We start from the raw sequence: 21,696 nt of genomic DNA on the forward strand, positions 1-21,696 counted from the left end.
TTCACTCACTGTCACTGTTCAAGCTTTCTTCTACTTCTTCAGATGTCCCTGTGGGTTTGTATATCAAATCTTCAGGGTTGTACTCTACATTGCACAAGTACAGACCGTCAGGGGGGCAGTTTTGTATGAACGGGTGCCACGAGTATTTGGATGGCACTTGCAGCATAACCTTTATCTCTTCAGCTGGTAATTTGCCTGTAGCAACACTGATCAGTGTGCCTATCATTCGCCTTATCTGATACAAACGAAAAAAAAATATAGAAAAAAATTCACTTAATGAAACACAATGCTTCATGTGGTTCCTAGGAGTACTTTTTAGTCACTTGGATATAGAATCCGTGGCTTAGATAATGGGATTTTTTTTTATTTGGAAAGATAAGGCACTTGCCTTATACACACAGATTTATACATGACTGAAAAGTAACACCTAAATACATTTCATAGTAAATTAATAAAAATATTGCTAAATACCTGATTGTGTACAAAAGATCTGCCTTTGATCTCAACGTCCCAATAATCAAATATACTTTCTTGGGAGTGTGTGTAACTTGTTACTGTAGGGCGACCAGGTTTTACTTCTATAGAGTATATAGTACGACGATTGTGTTTGTGTTGTTGTAACTTATCAAATCTCTTAAAAGTTGTGAAATCATGGTACCCCGCGAAGTATTTAGCACCCTCTTTAAATTTTTCTATATCAAAATTGTGTAATCTGGAATAAAATATAATAATAAAAATAACTTTTATTTCATTAAATTGTTAGTACTTTGTAAAACAGTTGTTTAGAATTTTAATATTAAATATGATTGCTATGGATTTGCACTAATAAATGGATTCAAATTTCAACATACTCAATACATAGGCAAATTGAATCAATTTGCCTATGTTTCACTGAGCATGTGCCTGGGTAAATCCAACACTAGGAGGATACTAGGAGTCTAGTGTTATTACTGTAATATTTAATAGCAACATAGGTAGATAGAATTTTGAAACTCGGATGAGCTGTTTTTGAGTTTATTAATTACAAACAAATAATCAAATCTTTCCTCGTTATAATATAAGTATACGTTCTGGTTTATTAACGATGTTTATATAATCACCAGAGAAATAGGTAAGTTCGAGATTGTCAATTAAAATGTGTTTAATGTGACAATTCTTTCAAGCAGTTTAGATCACAGCCCTTGGAGCACCAGCATCCTATACACCCAGCAATGGGATTTTTTAAAATTTAACATCTAATTATTTTTTCTCATTTACTTAGAATGGCAAACAAGTTGTCGGCCCACCTGATGGAAAGTGGAAACCATTGCCTATACCTATATAAAAAAATAAAATATACCAGGTTCTCAAACTTTAAAAAATGCTTACCTTAAAAAGTGACATCTCTTCCACTCTTCAATTGGTATATATGAAGCAATGCTAACATACTCTGGTATTACAATGTCTTTCTTTATCACTGCCAGTCTGATTGAAATAAATATTTCAATGAGTTGTTGCATGTTGTTGCAACAAATCAATGACCTTTATGTAACTATATAATATAGCAAAAGTTTTATAATACTAAACAGGAGGAAAACATTTTATTTGGTAAACATTTATATTGTTCAAACCTTTATTATCTGGGTCTGGAAAATGTAGCATCTACTCTAATTTCAAAAATATTCATAATCAGCTGCAGTTTACCCTGTTGTATCAGTACTAAGTTAGGTCATAAGCTACCCACGTATCAAATTTCATTAAAATCTGTTCAGTGATTTTTGCAACGAAAGAGTAACAAACATCCATCCATCTATCCATTGATTCATCTATTTATTAATCCATTCTAATAATCTTTTACATTTATAATGTTAGTAGGATATTTCTATATGAAAGAATTGCACATAATATCAGGTATTTTGTGTTTGATACTGCAGATTTAATATTTTGAATTATAATAGTTACAGCAGAATTAGAGCAAGCCTGTTTAGAAATAAGTTAATTTGCCACTTAATTAGGGGATAGTTTCTCATAGTTATGCTCCTCGGAGTTTGAAGTTGAAATAAAAAAATGTTGTTTACCTATATAAATAAGTCCTAGATATTGCTTTACGTCTAGCATTGAAGTCATCAGATACTCTTAAACATTTCTTGACATATATACTGATGTTATTCTTGAAGAAATACTTGTTTAGTTGATACGTAATGTTATTAGGTTCATATATACTTCCACCATATTTTTCTAGATCAAAGTGTGCACTGGAATTTAGTGCATGGACTCCTCCATCTGTGCTACAATAAAAAAAAAATGTTATAGAATAAATAATTAATCAGTAATAGAGACTGATTTAAAACAGACATCAAAAAAGAATTTCAATTTGAGTGTACGTCTGTTTGTATGTTTTTTTGTATGTGCGATAGTGCATGGTTCATTGGTTTCTTACCGACTAGATAAAATAAAAAGAGGATAGTTCAATGACTTAAATTTTAGCAGCGCTATTTCCATGAGACCTTGAACACTCTGAGGATCTGGATAGTGCCGTCCTTCTTTTAACCAAATTTTTTCAGATGACCTGTATTTAAAAAATAATACTCAGAAAGAAAAGAAGCTTATTATAAAACCTCAAAACGATGGTTCAGTTTTTTACAAACCTGAGACCTGTTCCTATATACGAGAAGAACGTCAGGTATCTGGCTTTCATTATTTTGTATTATTTTTTTTAATAAAATAATTCTTAAAAAAAGATTAATAGGCAAGAAGAAATAAGGTTATGTTTTTAAAAATCACATACATACTATATAAAATTCTATAAATACTGTGCCGTTGTGCATATATACTCCACAGATTATGTAGATTATTATTTATTGTGTAAAGAATACCAAAAAGACAATGTGGATCTATTAAAATATATCTCCAATAATACTTTCAAAGACAAAGAAGGTGGAACAACTCTGTTTTTATCCTTCAAGTAGTAATAAAAGTAATATTAAATGAATATAAATACATAAGGGCATTAAATTTTCTTTTTTTCTGTGGTTTGATGGTCAGGCCGTCAATCCTAACCGTCAGTCAGACAGTTGATAGTTAGTACCAGTAACAGGCTGTCAATATTTCTGTCATTGTCATTTTTTTAGTTCATCAGTTGAAAAATGGCACAACGGACGTGGCATATGTTTACGGTTGTAACATTAATATTTACAGTTTTATCACTTGTTGGCGATGTTTTATCAACATCAGCGGCGCCATGGTATGAAAACTTACCGGCAGTTACCATGGATTATAAAGTTCACATCGACGCCGGTAAAGAGGATTGTTACTTCCAATATGTTCAACCGGGTGCTACATTCTATGCCAGTTATCAGGTGAAAAAAATTATATTATTCGGTATCATACGGTATTATACAGTATCCACAAACCTTTGCGTTAGATAATGATATCGTCTTTGATATTAATCTCTATCTAGTCCTAGTTCCATTATATAAAAATAAAAAATAGCGAAAGTGAATCATAGTTTCGCAACTTTCTATTGTTGTACAGGTTTTGAAAGGCGGTGATGGTATGTGTGGTTTTGCTGTACGTCATCCCAATGGGCATATAGTGCATCCGTACGAGTGGAGGCAAAGCGCGGAGTATGCGGACCAGTCGTCAACGGGTGGCTACTATGCAGTATGTATCGACAACCAATTCTCGAGGTTCGCCGGGAAGCTGGTCAATTTGTACTTGTCAGTGATAAGATACGACATGTGGGAGAAGTACGCTAAAGAAGTGGAGGAGCTGGATATGAATATAAAGAATTTTACTGTAAGTTTCAACTTCCATTAATTGAAGAAATTTTTGTTAAATTACTTTGGACCAATTAATGTTTTGAGAGAAGTACTAAGGGCAAGCATATAAGCTAGAAACCTATTAATCCCACAAATGAGTCATCTTTGTGGTATATAACAAATGTATATTCCACTTGATGGTAAATATTCTCTGTAGTTTCCAATACAAGATGCTCAACAAGATGAACAACAAGTATGCTTTTCTAGCCCTTGTGACAAGGGTAGAATAAGGCAGCAATTATTATAACTTCTTACAATAATTGCTGCCTTATTCTACCATTCTAACTGAACTGCTTGATGACAAAAGTAGATGAGAGAATCTCTATATAGTTTGTCTCCATGTGCAGGTCAATACTTCTATCAGATGTATCATTGGTTCATTATTAAATTATCTCTTTAAATATTGATTCCTATTAATTTGCATATGTGGAGTTTTAGTAAAAATACTGTCTCAAAAGTAAATCAGGTTATTATTTATTTATTTTGTTGAAAAGTATGTTAGTATGGTAGGTATGGTAAAATGAATTTTTAATTTAATTATTGAGTTAGTTGTTATAACGATGATGATGAAAGACTTTGTATAATTTTAGGTTTTATAATTTATTGATATAGATGTGGTATAATAAGCAAGTAGAAATAAGTACAATAGCAGTAAATTAAAGCAAACATTCTATACATTTAACAAATGTTGCTTTAACAATAACCTTAATTTACACTATTGTTCATAACTCCAGATATCATTGAAAAGTTGACCTTGGGTCCTACTTGTATTAATAATGATTTGTCTACATTTCAGAGTTCAATACAATTTGTGGAGAGAAATATAAATGACATTTTACAGTACCAATATCACTCCAGGGCTCGGGAGTCTAGGGACTATAATTTACTGCAAGACAACAATACTTATGTTCTCAGGTAATAAAGGTTTTTGTATAAGTACTAATTACTGCAATAAGCTTGCACCCTACTGCATTACATACTAATATGCTTGGCAAATGTAAGTATAATATCTAATACATTCACCATAACAATAAAGACAGGCAAATGCATTTAACTTCTCTGTGTGGTTCCCCCTGGAAACTATTGTGGTTAATACCTGGTAAATTTGTTATGATAAGCTAACTGGCCTTGTTACAACCTGGCCTTTACTTCAATCTAAGTAGTTGTTACTAATATAAGGACTACCATTTGCCAGCTCTCAAATTTTCTTGATCATATCTTCATGATTAAAAAATGTGATTATGGTTTGTTTAAAATTCTTTATTATATGTGATAGAGAGGAATTTGATACATATAAAGAATATGCAATGGGTATCCTATAGATGTGATGTTGTATATGTCACTATCCCACTGCATATGTCTATATGCATGCTGTCTTGTGTTAAATTTTGCAAGGTAGCTCGAGTAACTGTCTGTATTGCATCAGACCATCTTAATGGCGCACCTGTTCCTCCCTCTCTCTATACTTTTAATTACCCATTCTAGACTGTAAATCATAGGTAACATCTATCTTTAAATCGTCAATCCTACACATGTTGTCGCTCTGATAACGCAATAAAGCTTTTGTTATATGAATATGCAATAAAAAATATGTATGTACATTTTTATTATGATTTTAAATATATAGAGAGTAAGTATACACAGGTAAAACAGTCATTGATTCTGTTACTTTCAGATGGTCACTGGTGCAAATAATGGCCATTGCGGCGACAGCCACACTGCAAGTTTATTTTGTAAGAAAACTCTTTGATATAAAAGACAACTCCTCCAAGACCAGGATATGATTTGAACTGTACCATGTTAAGGATGATCTATGAATTGTTATCTCGCCAATTAAGTGACTGAATGTTTAATTCCACTGTATTCTCTGTTTGCGTTTCTCTGATCGAATTTTCTGATCTCTTTTTTAATGACTTATATTTAAGTTTATGATTAAAGCATAATATTAGGGGATAAGGAGAAGGGGCAAGAGTGACAAGCATTTTATAAGGTGCACAATAATAATTTATCATTATAATGTTGGGTTTGAGTAGACAATGGTTTCATTATAGGTTGTTATACAAATCTTTTACTGCGAGACACACACACACCGTTTGGTGAGACATTGGTCTGTTATACACACAGATGTATAAACTTGTTATCATCACAACTATTATTGTGTTGTAGTAATATGAGCATTTATTTTTTTATATAATATATAATGTGGTGTGCATTTGAATTTGGCTTATTGTTAAAATGTTTAACGGCGTTCTTTTTATGACTAAAGTCGGTATCCATTATTTCGCCCGCACGGATCTTTTGTTCTTATGGGAATTTTGGGAAATCTTCCTAGTGCCCATTTACGATTATATATATTTCATATTTTAAGACCAAGCAAACATTGATTAATCTTTTTATATTTACAGATATGTACAAACATAATTCGGTCAGGCCTTTAATATGTCAATTTTGTCATAGACTTACACCACTTGCTCTAGATCGTTTGTCGCCATTTATTTTTGATTCCATGATACTTATTAAGACTCCTCAGAAGCCTGAGATTAACATTTCAATGATCTGCTTAATTTAAATTAATTTTAATTCCATTTTTATGTTTTACAATTTTTTTTTTATTATTTTATTTGCTATAGCATAGTAAGGAGCAAATTTTTTATTTATTTACACAATACGTTTTACATTTTATATGACATTTTTTTACCTGTGTCGAAAAGAAAGAAATTATTTGTACTATGATCAAGATTTAATGTACTGAAATAAAGAGTACTTAAGTAACGTTTATATTTGTTTTTTTTTTTTTCATTATATCTCGTAATCATAGTAAAATTGTAGATAAACTAAACAAGTCTTTCCATTTATTTTAAAAGTAATTTTGTTATCAGATATGTATTTTTTTTATTCAACTTAGAATGGCAAACAAGCTGACGGCCCACCTGATGGAAAGTGGTAACCGTCGCCTATAGACATGAGTAGTACCATGGACATAACAGAGTATACTGTTTCGTCCATGATACCCCCCATGCGTTGCCATTCCTGAGGACTAAGGTGTTATTCCTCCGTACCCAGTAAATTCACGCCATATCCCACTCTTCAAACTGAAATACAGCCATGCAAACACAACTGCTTTACGATTGAAACACGAATGGTACAGAGGTACCCAAGCAATCGACTTTTGTACTAAGTCTGGTACAAAGTATGTATAGTGCAAGAAGACAACGAAACCATCTCATATGTGTTTGTCTGTCTTTCAATGTATTGACTAATATAAATTTACTAATGTTGAAGCTTATTGAAAGTAATATAAAATTATACCTTACTACATTATTAGCTAATTATAAAATAAGACCACATATTAAATACACATTTATTCATTTAATAATACATAGTAATGAATTTATATAACCTATTAATATTAGTTTCCTTCGCATTTCACAAAGTATTTTTACAACAAAATAATTTACTTAAGTACATACATACAATTTTATTAGATTTTCATTTGTTAAAACTATTAATCGATAAACATGTTATATTATATATATAAATTTCGGAATGTTTTATACATTTTAGAGTAATTATTGCGGATATTTCAATTTTAAGATACGCAAAGTAATTCAACTTTTCCGCTCTATCATGACTAGGTAAGATTCCAAATGTCGCGGTCAAGTGAGGCCTAAAACTAAGGGAATACAAGAATAACATCACTTAACTACGCACAAGTAATATTGCTCTAAAACGATAAATTACTCTGTACAAATAATCAGTGTGAATCTCATACGTAACTGTACATTTCACAATAAATCATAGACAATGTGATAGATTTACTCTTTTAGAGCTTAAACGCTAGTCATCTTATGTAACAAACAATATAATGAGCACCTTCAAGTAACAATAAGGTTTGGTGCAACAATACTCTTAACACAATGACACTTGTATAAATAATTCCAAAAATATTGTGTGTAAAGTTCTATTAAGTAAGGCAGTGCCGGACGGACGCGAAGTGTAAGCTGGGTGCGTCGCGGTCGGAGCGAGGCTCCTTCAGTCAGTGCATTTTATTGGTAACAAGATATATACTGCCCCCTAGACAAGTTAAACGAATCCTAAACAAATCTATCGATAGATTCGCTTCGGTTAGCGCTCAAAAAGGAAGAACAAGACAACGCATGTCCGTCTCATTCTATCTCATGGACTCGATAGCGATAACGATTCTACCAATAGATTCGATCGTACTAGGGGAGTTCGTCTAGAGGAGAATAAACAAATAGACATTTTTAACTATAAAAATATGTGATGTTACATTAAAGGTAGTATATTACTGATTTTTTCACAAGTTTTACTTGTATACTATTGGCAAGTAGTATCATACGATAACGACACTGATTGTGAGATTCTATAGTATAACAGCGCCGCTTGTGTCCGTCAAAAGAGAACGAATTCCCGCACGTGGGGTTTGGGAGAAAAGTCATGTGCCACTTGTGTCCGTTGTAGAAGGCGGAAAATACTGTTGCATTTAGGGTCGAAGAACCCCCCCCCCTCCTCTTCCCTCTTTAGTCAGTCTCAGTGTTGGTGCATCTTATGCCCGTCACAGGAGACGGAGAGCACCGTAACATGGGTATAGGGGTAGAGAATACTGCTGCATGAGGGTGGGGGAGTCAGCCTCAATGCCGGTGCCTTCTATGCCCGTCGCATGGGATAGAGAGGATCGTAGTACGTGGGGGGAGGGAGGGAGAGTTCCTGTTAGTACAGGTATCGCTCGTACCCCCCGTAGGAGGTAGGGAATATTACCACACGTGGTGGAAGGGAGAGGAGTTAGTGGCAGCGTCAGTGATTCCGCTGCTAGCGCCCGTGGGGGGTCAGTGTGGGCGGCGCCTGTGGCCGCTGTAGGAGGTAAGGAATACTACGATGCGTGATGCAGTGGAGAGGAGTCAGTGGCGCGGCGGGAGTGTTGGCGGTCGTGCTGGCGGTCGTGCTGGCGGTCAGGGCTGGCGGTCAGTGCTGGCGGTCAGTGCTGGCGGTCAGTGCTGGCGGTCAGTGCTGGCGGTCAGTGCTGGCGGCGCCGGTGGCCGCCGTAGGAGGAGGAGAGCGCGAGCAGGCGGTAGCGCTGGCGCAGGTGGCGCGCGCGCACGTGCGGCGACGCGATCTCGGCCGTGTACGCGCCCGGGAACCAGCCCGCCTCGCCGTCCCGCGTCCGTTCGCCGTAGTACCAACCTATACATATTAACATTTTCATTACTTACACAATTACTAATTCTTTTATTGATGGTTATATACTAAATATTTTAAATTTATAGTGTTATTAAAAAACTACACTGTGCATTATGGTGCAATACAAGATTCATTCAAGATGAGCGCCAATTATAATTGGGAATGAAAGTCAAATGAAAACTTCCGTTTACTGGACTGAATTCGGAATAAATGAAAACACGAAATTTAGTCCGAATATTCGGAATTTCATTTTATGGTAGACCCTACATCTTGGTATTTTTTATGAGTGATAGTGGTATGGTAACCTCGCCTGCGCTCAACTAGAAAACTAACTAGTTACTTAATTACCACTGCTGCATCAAGCGGACTGTTAGCTTGATTCCTTCGGCGAGTAGTATAAAAAATGATGGAGGGTAGTTTACCTTCGCTAGTCTTCCTGGTGACGTTGACGACGTCTCCCTCGGCGAGCTGCAGCTCGTCGGGCTGCGCGGGCGTGTAGGCGTAGAGCGCGGCCACCTGCGGGCAGTCCCAGCCCGCGTACAGCGCCTCGCCGGGCGCCGCCGGCGCCGGCAGCAGCGCCTCCGCCCAGCGCCGCGCCGCCGTCTCCGACGGGCACGACACCAGCTGCACAAACATACGAATGTTAGGGTTTTTTTTTTAATGGATGATAATGGAATGGTAACTCCACCCGCGCTATCGGTATACACCGGCGGGGCACCAGTGAAGTATGACAGGTGAGGATGAAGCAGGTCAGTTAGCCCATCGTGACGAATTCAACAAGAATTGTACACGATGGTTTCCAGGGGGAACCACGTGGAGGTCGACCTAATAAGGCATATTGCTAGCAATGGGACTGTCAAACTCCATTGCTAACAATCCTTTTCCCCCCCGAATGTTAGGGTTACAACTACCAGGTCGCCAATGCATTGCCATTAGCAAATATTAAAGGCGATTTTATTGTTAAAAGTTTTGTAAGCACACATTATATTTTAATGTAATAACTATCAGTTTAATTTACGTGTAATTTAGATCGAGAAAACTCAATTAGTTTCGGGATCAATTCGTGAGCCTTAATCATGAGTAGCTGCGCTCGCACACAGCCGCTCATGAATTAAGGTAATAATAAAGAAAGCGAATGGAATTCGTGATGAAAGAGACAACATTATATTCCAGTCAAAATTATAAGCGCACAGCTTTTTGAGTTGTTGTGAGCTTGAATCGTTTCCTTATGTTACATAAATTTATTGTAAAATGGACGATAAGCAACGAATGTTGGCGTTATATTATAATACAGTCCTCAGGACATGAGGGGGGGAAAGGGATTGTTAGTAATGGAGACTGAGAATCCCATTGCTAGCAATATACCCAATCAGGTCGACCTCCTCGCGGTTCCTCCTGGAAACTATCATGGTTAATTCCTGATGAATTCATCATGATGGGCTAACTGGTCTGTCTTCATTCTCATCTATCACCCTTCACTGGTGCTCCGCCAGCGTATCCCGTTAGCGCAGGCGGGGTTACCATTCCATTTTCACCCATCAAAAAAAAAGTCCTCAGGATTATCCTGACATGACGTGGACCATTTCCACAGGTATATAAGCTGCCACAATGGCCTATAGGAGAATCAGCACTTATATTATTATTATATCAGTTGTTAATTACCAGAGGGAGACTTTGTACAAAAGTTGATTGCTTGGGTACCTCTGTCCCATTCGTGTTTCAACCGTGAAGCAGTTGTGTCTGCATGGCTGTGTTTTGGTTTGAAGGGTGGGATATGGACGTGAATTTACAGGGTACAGAGAAATAACATCTGAATCCTCAGGAATGGCAACGCATGGGGGATATCATGGGCGAAACAGTATACTCTGTTATGTCCATGGTACTGCTCATGTCTATAGGCGACGGTTATTACTTTCCATCAGATGCGCTGTGTTTGTTTGCCATTCTAAGTTGTATAAAAAAAATTGATCACTGTTGTACATAGGCCTTTTTCATAATGGGGGAACTAGTTGCCAGTTGCCACGCTTGGCAGGTGGGTTTGTGCAACTACAGTTTTTGGTGGCGTTTTAAGAGAGACGCTGCCGCCTATCCCTTGTTCATTAAGTTTCCTTAGTCGCCTCTTATATTCTTTACCGGGATTACACAGTAGCAGATCCAGCAGTACTTAGTTTGAGTAATATCAAGGAGTGAAGCGCTCACCATCTCGACGGTGCGACCCTCGTGGTTCTCGAGCAGCGTGAGCAGCAGCGAGTGCTTGGCGGCGGCGGGGCCTTCCTCGCACACCTCCAGCAGCGAGCGCGGGCAGTGGTCTATACCTAGGTACGACTCCTCGCTGTAATGAGACACAAACACCTTTACCAGAGGAAAACTTTGTACAAAACTCGTTTGCTCGGGTACCTCTGTCCTATTCGTTTGTTTCAACCGTGAAGCAGTTGTGTTTGCACAACTGTGTTTCAATTTAAAGGGTGAGATATGGCAGTGAAGTTACAGGGTACAGAGGAATAACACCTGAGTCCTCAGGAATGGCTACGCACGGGGGGTATCATGGGCGAAACAGTATACTCTGTTATGTCCATAGTACTGCTCATGTCTATAGGCGACGGTTACCACTTTCCATCAGGTGGGTCGTCCGCTTGTTTGCCATTCTAGGTTGTATAAAAAAAAACAGTCATGCTCACAGTTTTAGGTCTCTAAGTAGTTCTTGTAAGACTATAGGCTCGAATAGTACAAACTATGATTTGCATACAATATTATTAAGCATATAGTAAGCTACATATTTTCTGTTTTGTTTCACAATGTCATTTTAACTATTGTTTTGTTTCATAATATAACTGTAACTGACTTTAGTCTTGTGAAAATTTGTATAGGACCAAAATATTATAATAAGTTACTATATTAAATATTGGTTGAATTAAGAAATTTGTTTGGAATAGTGAATAGAGTAATGTATTGCTCCAGTTAGTACTAACCCTGTCTTCTTGGCGACGACGAGGAGGTCATTGAAGAGGAACACATAGAGTGGCACTTTGTGGAACTTCTTGCCGAAGGTCAGTTTCGACTCGTCTGATTTCCACACTATCTGTGTCATTTCGCCCGAGCGCACCAACCACCGGACCGGCCTGTGAGGAGACGGCGCTTATAAATACTTGTAAATAACAATACAGGTCTTCTAATCGTATGTGTGAGGGGAACGAAATGTTAGTAATACGGAATTCCATTCCCATTGCTAGTAATATACCCTGTCAGGTTGATCTTCATGTGAGCTCCCCTTAGAGATCATCTAGCTGACTTGCCTTTTCATTCTCACCTATCATCCCTCATTGGTGTTCTGCCAGCGTATACCGTTAGCGCAGGTGAGGTTACCATTCCATTATCATCGGATCCATTATCAGAGAATTAAAGATATTGGAGTAAGGGGAGAATAAATTAAGAGAGAAGGTATGGTAAAGCGAGATGCGTCGGCAAGTGTACATGTGGGAGTGAGAGGAACATAGTATGGGAATGAAAGACAGGTACCTGCGGTCGCGGCGGCCGCAGGCGGGCGCCAGCTGCGGCGGCGAGCGGACGTGCGGCGCGAACTGCAGCGTGCGCGACACGCGGAACATCTCCTCCACTCGCTCCGTGTTCCGCGCGCCCTCGTTGCACTGTGACACAAACTGAACACCGACATATTCGTTAGAATACTTCGTATACAAGAGCAATAAAGGAGAATTTATAAACAATTATCACAGTAGCAATGACAAATGTGGACGCTAATCGCCTTTAGCGATAGAATCCCCCCTCGCGGGGGGGAAAGGGATTGTTAGCAATGGAGTTTGATAGCCCCATTACTAGCAATATGCCCTTCCCTCCCATTCACTGGAAACCATCGTGTTTGTCAATCGTCACGATGGGGGATACTTCATCCTCACCTATCATCTTTCACTGGTGCCCCGCCGGTGTATACCGATAGCGCGGGTGGGGTCACCATTCCATTATCATCCATTAAAAAAAAATCCCCCCTCACCCCTTCCCAACCCATTCACTAAACGCTTGTTAGCAATGGGAGGATTAGTCCTTAGACGTGTGACCTGAAAGGGATTGTTAGTAATGGAGACTGAGAATCCCATTGCTAGCAATATACCCAACCAGGTTGACGTCCTCGCGGTTCTTCCTGGAAACTATCATGGTTAATTCCTGATGAATTCATCATCATGATGAACTGGCCTGTTTTCATTCTCATCTATCACCCTTCACTAGTACTCCGCCAGCGTATCCCGTTAGTGCAGGCGGGGTTGCCATACCATTTTCACCCATTAAAAAAAAACTGACCTGAGTATCATCACTTACTGGTACCCGCCAGCATACACCGATAACGCAAGCCGGGTTACCACCCCATTATAAAAAAAATAATTTTTTGTGCTAGCGGATGCTTTATGGCCTTTCAACTCAGAAAATGTTCAAGTTCATAGAATTATTTTTAAAAGACATTCTTTCATTTCCTTTGTTAATAAAACTTTTTGAACACAAACAAAACAGAAAGTACTTTTCTGGCGAGGGTCATACTATAAAGGTAAATAGATTAAGATCAAACTCACGTTGTTGAGGGTGGCGAGCGCGTGCATACAGGACTGATACTCCTGGTCGTCGGCGTGCAGGTTCTTGAGCACAGCGTCGAGCAGCAGCGGTAGCCGCGTCACGCGCTGCATCGGCAGCATCAGGAACGAGTGCAGCGACAGGCTCTGGCACGCCGGGTGGCTCTCCAATCTGAACCGTGTGCGCAATGTAATTTAAGTTTAAAGTCCTTTGGTAATCCGATGCAGCATAATGACAGATCACGATGTCAGTTTACAAAATAATGTTGCCAGATTGTAGTAATAATTATAGTAAGTCCGTCTTTTGTTGTATTGGTTAGTCAAGTCTAAATGAATATGTAAATAACTAAAGATGCTCATGATTAAGGGTCCCAGATTGTCCCAAAACTACTCGAGTATTCTTGAATAAAATACATGTAAGTTAATCCGGGTGCTCTTACATTATTTGCAGATATAATATGCAAATATTATAACATATTTTATCTACGTTTGCCATATTTCGATTAATAATATTTAGTTTTAAATTATTGTTATGATATAGGTTTGCTTATGGCATTTAATGCAATTATTATGCAATTTTTTTATAACACTGAGGTGCCAAACAAGCATACGGCCCACCTGATCGTTAATGGTTACCGTAGCCTACGAACGCCTGCAATACCAGAGGTATTACGCGCGCGTAGCCGACCCTGAAGAAACCTCTTTACCTCCCTTTTGAAGAATTTAATCAAGATCAACTATTACTATAAATGTGAAAGTGATTTTATTTGTTTGCTTGTAATCTTTTGGCGCCTAAACAAATTATCATGTTCGCTAGATATGTAGTATTTGGAATGGAGAAGAATTCTAAAGGTTATTTTTTGGATTGATTAAACAGGATAAAAAATAAATATAAATATACTCTTCGCGCAGTCAAAGACACGAATAAAAACTAATAATGTTACAAGGCGTCAAGTTCAAGTCTTTGACGGCATTTTAACTATTACACAACTTACTTCTTGAGTGCAGCGCTAAAAGCAGGCTGTTCTCTCAGCCGCTGCAGCGCTTTCACCATGAGCGCCTGGTTCTCGCAGTATTTGACGTACACGTGGAAGTGTTCCTCGGCGTGTTGCAGTACAATGTCGCAGATACCTTGCAGCAGGATATTCTCCTGCCAGCATTTCTCCAGCTCGTTCATTAGGAGTTGTGAACACTTGCGCACTGGAAAAAGCATGCATTTTATAATTTCTATTTTTAAATTTTATATATATATATATATATATATATATATATATATATATATATATATATATATATATATATATATATATAAATCTGTAAAATTTTTTGGGGCCTTTAATTTTAAGGTAGGGCATTGCCCCTCAATGCTTCCCCCCTGCTACGGTTATGACGGAGATAAAATAAATAAATGAATAAAACAATAAGAGCGGTAACAGCTAGCGAACCTGGCAGTATAGTGGAGAAAAGCGTGTCGAAGTCCTCGGCGGGCAGCACGTGCGTGTCGCGGAAGGCGGGGTGCGCGATGAAATGCGCCTCGAGCACGTTCAGAGAGTTGAGGTACGACGCCTCCGACGTCAGCAGCTCGAACTTCGCCTCCTGCAGCCGTTTCTGCGCGGGCGCTAGGGAACCTGGTTTCAACACATTGAGAGTTTAGTATAAACAACGCCTTTCGAGTTTTGTACTTGACAGCCACAGATTATGGCTGGATAGAGAGAGATAGAGATTATTAACCTACCTGGCCTTTCTGAGCAAGTTTTTGCCTTCCTCACTAACGAAAAATATGATCTCCATTTACTTAAGTGTCCAAAGATAATTTTTAACGGCATCCGATGTCTCTATTATCGATGAAACAAAAAGAAGTTATCGAGGATCTGCGTTCCAATATCGAATTTTATAGGATACGTTAGTAATCCTACGGTAACGCTATTAGATCTTGGCTCCTCTTTTGGACCTCGGCGATGTATAGAGACCAATTTTTTTTATGTTTTTCAGAACAATATAACATCATGTTGAATATGTTTTATAAGTCAAAAAATGTCATCATAAAAGAGTTTTACAGTACACAGAAAAAGTATAAAGGAATGAAATAACTAATAAAAAATGTCTAAAAAATTATAAAAGTAATTAATTATTGTCTTTAATGGAAGGATTCATTCTCATAGCTGGATTGTTCTTTTACTAATTTTGTCTAAGTTCAAATACATTTTTAGATAAGGCGATTATCGATCAAGATCAGTTTTAGATAAAAGCGAGGCTTTAACTAGATTATATCTTTCTGTGCCTTTAGCCAATTATGCACCGATTTCGATTATTTTTTTCTTCAATCGTAATTGAAATAGTTTTATTTTTGTACAACAAACTTATAAATTATTTTAAAAAATTTTAAACTATAGTACTTAATCCTATTAATATAATAAATGCGAAATTTGTAAGGAAGGATAGATGAATGTTTGTTATTCTTTCATGCAAAAACTACTGAACGGATTTGAATAAAATTTGATACATGGGTAGGTTATGTCTTAACTTAGCACGTACAATACTTTATGTACTGATTCACGCGGGCAAAGCCGCGGGATACAGTTAGTAAGATTAAGAACATAGAAGAGAAGAACTATATCCAAATTATTTATTCTAATGATATCACTTCTCATTAAAATTCATTGTTATATATTTTTTTTATTGCACTTGAACAAAATATACACGGGACATATATAAAGATATACTTATTTACTGTATTTATTATTTTTAATTGGCGCAAATAAAGTGTAAATAAATAAAATAAATAAATAGTCGATAAGGTAATAAACATTGGTAATAAACAACTGGTAAAAACAGTGAATTTACTGGGTACAGAGGAATAACAACTGAGTTCTCAGGAATGGCAACGCATGGGAGGTATCATGGGCGAAACAGTGTACTCTGTTATGTCTATGGTACTGCTTATGTCTATAGGCGACGGTTACCACATTCCATCAGGTGCACCGTCAGCTTGATTGCCATTCTAAGTTGTATAAAAAAAAACAGTCTTTGGACATAGTGGTAATAATTATTACCACTTAAAAAGTTTAAAGTAATTCAGTATACAACAATACAATAATAACGTCGGAGTGAATAACGTGTGACCTTCCATTTTACGGAGCTCTTTGTATTGGTACAGAGCACTGACGTCATTTTAATTTTTAACCACAAAACCGATAGACGATTAGCCTTATTGAGCCTGTATTATTCCGTTTACAATAAATTAGTAACCAAATATTGTACTTATCATATAATTGTGTACAAATACATATGTTGTTATACATTTATTATTTATTTATATATTTATTAAAACAAATAAAAAATAATAATATAACATTCTTTTTATGGGTGAAAATGGAATGGTAACCCCGCCTGCGCTAACGGGATACGCTGGCGGAGAACCAGTGAAGGGTGATAGATGAGAATGAAAACAGGCCAGTTAGCCCATCATGACGAATTCATCAGGAATTAACCATGATAGTTTCCAGGGGGGACCACGAGGAGGTCGACCTGGTTGGGTATATTGCTAGCAATGGGAAATAATATAACATTATGACAGTAAAAACCAAATCAATGCTAGTCAAACCTAGTGCTTAAATTATATAAATAGAGCATCGAGTTTCATAAACCGGTCAACGTTTTGTTAGCTAATTGTTAAATTGGGGGGAAAGGGATTGTTAGTCATGGTGTCTAGCTGATTTATTGTCAGCAAGTATTCAATTATGAAATGAAGGTGAGGATGAAAGCAGGTCAGTTAGCCCATCGTGACGAATCCCACTAGAATCAACCATGATGGTTTCCAAGAGGAACCACGTGGAGATCGACCTGATAGGGTATGTTGATAGCAATGGGGACTCACCTCCCCATTGCTAACAATCTTTTCCCCCTACTTACAGCAGTACGTATAACAGACAAATGTAGCACTGCTGAGTAAGGTGTTGTAATTATTAGTATAAAGTATGACAGCAATATACTCTGCTAGGACGACCTCCACGCGGTTCTTTTTGGAAATCGTCGTGGTTGATTTTCGATGTATTTGACAAGATGGGCCAAGCCAACTGACCTGATTTTATTTCTCATCTACTATCCACTCGGGTACCCTGCCTGCATACATGGGTAGTGCAGGCAAAGTTGCCATTCTATTATCACTCATAAATAAAGCGTAGTTAGTATTCAATTTTCATCAATTAAAGGAAACTCACTGAGTACAGTGGAGTTGACGACCTCAGGCACTTCGCACCAGAGCGTGCGAGCTGGTCCGCGCGGGGCCACCAGTGCCATGGCGGAGGGTCGTGCGGTCGTCGCCGCGCCCGCGCCCGCGCTCGCCTCCGCTGTCGTGTCCGCTTCCGCTGCCACGCGCGCTCCCGCTGACGCTCCTGCGTTCACCTCGTACGCGTCTGAATCAGAGTCGCCCGTCTCGCGACACACAGACTGTGGGAACGTAATCATATTTAGTTTTAATATAATTATTGAAACAAAAGGTAATCGCATATTACTCATATAAATGTAAGTAAAGCGGATAAAAATTCGATATCGGATAAATTTGTACATACGATCTATTAAAATATAAATAATCTGTAATATTTTTTTTGTATATATATATATATATATATATATATATATATATATATATATATATATATATATATATATATATATATATATATATAGTCTTTCTTTTCATTTAAGAGTTTCCTCTTGTCGGTGCAACTAATTCATGCATCTTCTTCCAGCCAGTTCCATCCCAGGCCATATATCCTTGACCTCCCCATACGACATGACACCTAGTGTTTCTTTTATATGTCATATAACATATATATAGTATAACATTAAATTTAATTATTAATCTTATTTGACAATATTAAACATGTACCTATTTAAATTTATTGGTTTAATTTAAATACTAATATTTAAATGTACTTTTTATTTTACCTCCATTTTGTATAATCTTAATAATCACAAATGGTAAAATTATTTAAGGCTCAATATAGACGTAATTTGACTATTGAATGAAGCTGTATGTTTTCCTAAAAATAAATAAATTACTGCTATATCCTTAATTTAATTAATACATTAAATTTGTATGCATACAATTTTAAGGCAATTAAACAGATGCCAAAAGCAAATAGATATTTCATTATCTTTGAATCAATTTAATAATACTTTAAAAATATAAAGTTGCCTAACTACATTTATAACACTGAACGGACTAAAACGGCTCTTTAATTAATTGTACCTACTTTATATTACACGATATAGAGCTGTGTAGGTGAATTAAAGATAGATTATCATTAGTAACAGCATTTGCCCTAAATTATATATAATAAATAACTAAATGTTTTTATCAAAATGTAGCACACGTGTCCGCCCGTGAATTGTACATTCGGCCCCGAGGAAGGTTGTGCTTCAATTGTGTCTAATTAGCGTTGTGTACCTAATTATCGTTACCGACCCGTGCGTGAACAACTGACAGTGTTGGATTAGCGCCATTTAATTGTTAATTTTCATTTAAACACAGATGACATAATTGTATTTAGGTGTACATAATAATATATACACACGAGGATTTTAACAAAATTCTTCGTAATAAATTTATCAATTTTTAATTCATACAAATATCTCTTTGTTAACATATTTTTTCTCATGTACGAATGAACACGTTAATTCGCAGTGAATTCAATTTGCCACTACTGTGTCCTTCACACTGGATAATATCTTCGATCTCGATTCGATACATCGAAAGATCGATCTTACAGATTTCCATTTTCGATCGTTTGGATCAATACATACTTTTAAAGTAGATTGACTTAATAACCAGATACAATAATCCATTTTCATGATCACATACAAACAATACAAAATATATCAATACTTTGTATGGTTAATTCTGTTTTTATAATATTGTATGGTATTTCTTTTTAACACGTCAATTGTATTTATAATTTTTTGGTCGTCTATTTTTCACTTCGATCTTAGACCTCCCGATTGGAATCGATTTGTAAGATCGATATATTTGCTTAAGATCAAAAACACCAAAATCGGGCCTTGTCACCACGTAGCATACCTCAACTTTGGCAGCGTTGTAGAACTGGTAGAGGGGCTCGTGCGTGAACAGCGAGTGCGGCAGCGGCGAGGCCGGGTGCGAGCCGGACGACGCGCCCGACGACGTCGAGATATTGCCCGCTTGGTACAGGCCCACCTCCGCGTACCTGGGGACAATCAGCTGTTCTATCAACTGTTAACTATCCACTACTGAGCATGGCGTTCCCCATAAGGAAGGATTTGTCTGTAGTTGCCATGCCTACATGCATATTCCTTTTTAAAAGGCCGGCAGCACACCTGCAATGCCGTAGGTGTTGTGGGTGACCATGGGCGGCGGTAGTCACTTACCATCAGGTGAGCCGCATGCTCGTTTGCCCCCTGTGTTGTAAAAAAAAATGCTTAGTAGGCGGGTTGACAACCGCAGTTTCGCTTATGGTGATGTTTTAAGATGGGTGCAGCTGCTCATCCCTCCGCCTTAAGTTTCCTTAGTCACTTCTTACGACACCCACAGTAAAGGTAGGGGTGGTCCATTCTATGCCTGTACTTACATGGCTACAATCAGTGCTATGTGTAAAAAGTTCATATACTTATTTTACACATGGAGCGTCGAATATAAAAAAAATATTATAGTCGTAACAACAGTCAGACTGGTAGGCAGTATCATTACGTATACGAATGCATAACGGTATAGTATTAAAGAATGGCAACGCATGACATTTGCGTGGTTCTCCCTGTAAAACATCGTAGTTGATCCTTGAATTTGTCACAATGAGCTAACTGACCAACTTTCATCTTCACCTATCAGCTTTCGCTGGTGTCCCACCAGTTACCATTGCATTATTATCCATTGCAAAAACAAAAGTCGATTGCTTAGGCACCTCTGTCCCATTCGTATTTCTACCGTGAATTAGTTGTGTTTGCATGGCTGTGTTTCAGTTTGAAGAATGGGTGCAATAAACAGTTGAATAAATAAAAATAAATAAATATTGCAGTGAATTTACAGGGTACAGAGGAATAAATGTGTCCTCAGGAATGGCAACGCATGGGTGAATTACTTTTTAATGTTCATGGTACTGCTCATGTCTATAGGCGACGGTTACCACTTTCTATCAGGTGGGCCGTCAGCTTGTTTGCCATTCTAAGTTGCATAAAAAAAAGCTATATACATATATAAATGTACATTATAAAATGTTTTTAATGATATAACAATGGGGAATTTAATTTACATTTTTTATTTGTAATATCAAGATGATTTATGAATTAAAATAATTTCCGGAGTTAAGAAGCATAAAAATTATATTAATATTAATGATACAGTTATCTAAGTGTTAACATGCAGCCAAATGTTAAGAAATAGAGGAAGTACCATATTGTAATAATGTAACAGGAAAAGAAAGCAAATTGGTAAGTAGCAACTTTTCAAACCACATACAATTAGAGACGGGCTTTGTTTTGATATCAACATCATTATTTTGATATACAAATAAGTGTGGTCCCGACAAAGAATAAAAATAATAATAAAAAATAATTGCACATAAAAATATACAGTCATGGGTTACAGTATTTTTTTTTTATACAACTTAGAATGGCAAACAAACTGACGGCTCACCTGATAGAAAGTGGTAACCTTCGCCTATAGACATGAGCGGTATCATGGACATAACAGAGTATACTGTTTCGCCCATAATACCTCCCATGCGTTGCCATTCCTGAAGACTCAGATGTTATTCATCTGTACCCTGTAAATTCACGCCATATCTCACCCTTCAAACCGAACTACTTCATGGTAGAAAAGCGAATGGCACATATCGCTATAAAAGGGGATTTTTTAATTAACCGAATGTAGTAGTATATGCTTTTTGTAAACTGACCTTAATGTTTATTTTCTATTGAAATTAAATAAGATTATGTTTCACGAAAAAAAAAACCGACTTCAATTGTCGCTACATCAGTTATTACGATTTAAAAACTAAAATATTGAATTCAATACGTTATTATTATTCATTACAGTGAACGGAAAATGAAAGCCTGTACAATAGTTGTCCAAATTATAAAATTATTTT

General features: G+C 37.1%; 3 protein-coding genes across 15 annotated transcripts in view; 1 reads left to right on the forward strand and 2 right to left on the reverse strand.

Annotated features, from left to right (window-relative positions):
• Nucleotide 1: 1 nt before the first annotated feature.
• Nucleotides 2-2,871, reverse strand: LOC113510263 (tRNA pseudouridine synthase-like 1). The gene is made up of 6 exons (XM_026893714.3): nt 2,628-2,871; nt 2,420-2,548; nt 2,058-2,267; nt 1,369-1,464; nt 472-712; nt 2-235 (listed from the first exon to the last, which is right to left on the reverse strand). The coding sequence occupies exons 1-6, from the start codon at nt 2,675-2,677 to the stop codon at nt 2-4; spliced, it is 960 nt and encodes a 319-aa protein (XP_026749515.2). The 5' UTR covers nt 2,678-2,871.
• A 230-nt stretch (nt 2,872-3,101) lies between these two features.
• Nucleotides 3,102-6,576, forward strand: LOC113510265 (transmembrane emp24 domain-containing protein 5). Its single transcript, XM_026893716.3, has 4 exons — nt 3,102-3,338; nt 3,514-3,777; nt 4,597-4,715; nt 5,476-6,576. Exons 1-4 carry the CDS (start codon nt 3,126-3,128, stop codon nt 5,582-5,584), a joined length of 705 nt encoding a protein of 234 aa, XP_026749517.2. The 5' UTR covers nt 3,102-3,125; the 3' UTR covers nt 5,585-6,576.
• Nucleotides 6,577-7,147: 571 nt separating this feature from the next.
• The window catches only part of LOC113513781 (ephexin-1), a 175,975-nt gene continuing 161,426 nt past the window's right edge, over nt 7,148-21,696 (reverse strand). For 12 of the 13 annotated variants that reach the window (XM_052892178.1, XM_052892103.1, XM_052892345.1 and 9 more), the window contains 10 exons: nt 19,656-19,800; nt 17,794-18,022; nt 15,019-15,201; nt 14,569-14,773; nt 13,577-13,745; nt 12,516-12,655; nt 11,969-12,118; nt 11,199-11,331; nt 9,422-9,623; nt 7,148-9,002 (listed from right to left, as the gene is read on the reverse strand). In XM_052892178.1, coding sequence (XP_052748138.1) covers nt 8,836-9,002; nt 9,422-9,623; nt 11,199-11,331; nt 11,969-12,118; nt 12,516-12,655; nt 13,577-13,745; nt 14,569-14,773; nt 15,019-15,201; nt 17,794-18,022; nt 19,656-19,800 — 1,723 coding nt within the window. In that variant the 3' untranslated portion in view covers nt 7,148-8,835. The remainder of the gene's footprint in view (nt 9,003-9,421; nt 9,624-11,198; nt 11,332-11,968; nt 12,119-12,515; nt 12,656-13,576; nt 13,746-14,568; nt 14,774-15,018; nt 15,202-17,793; nt 18,023-19,655; nt 19,801-21,696) is intronic. The other variant, XM_052892000.1, reaches the window with a different exon arrangement.

Source organism: Galleria mellonella, unplaced genomic scaffold (genome assembly GCF_026898425.1).
Source record: "Galleria mellonella isolate WM207_F2 unplaced genomic scaffold, CSIRO_AGI_GalMel_v1 utg103, whole genome shotgun sequence".
Taxonomy (NCBI): domain Eukaryota; kingdom Metazoa; phylum Arthropoda; class Insecta; order Lepidoptera; family Pyralidae; genus Galleria; species Galleria mellonella.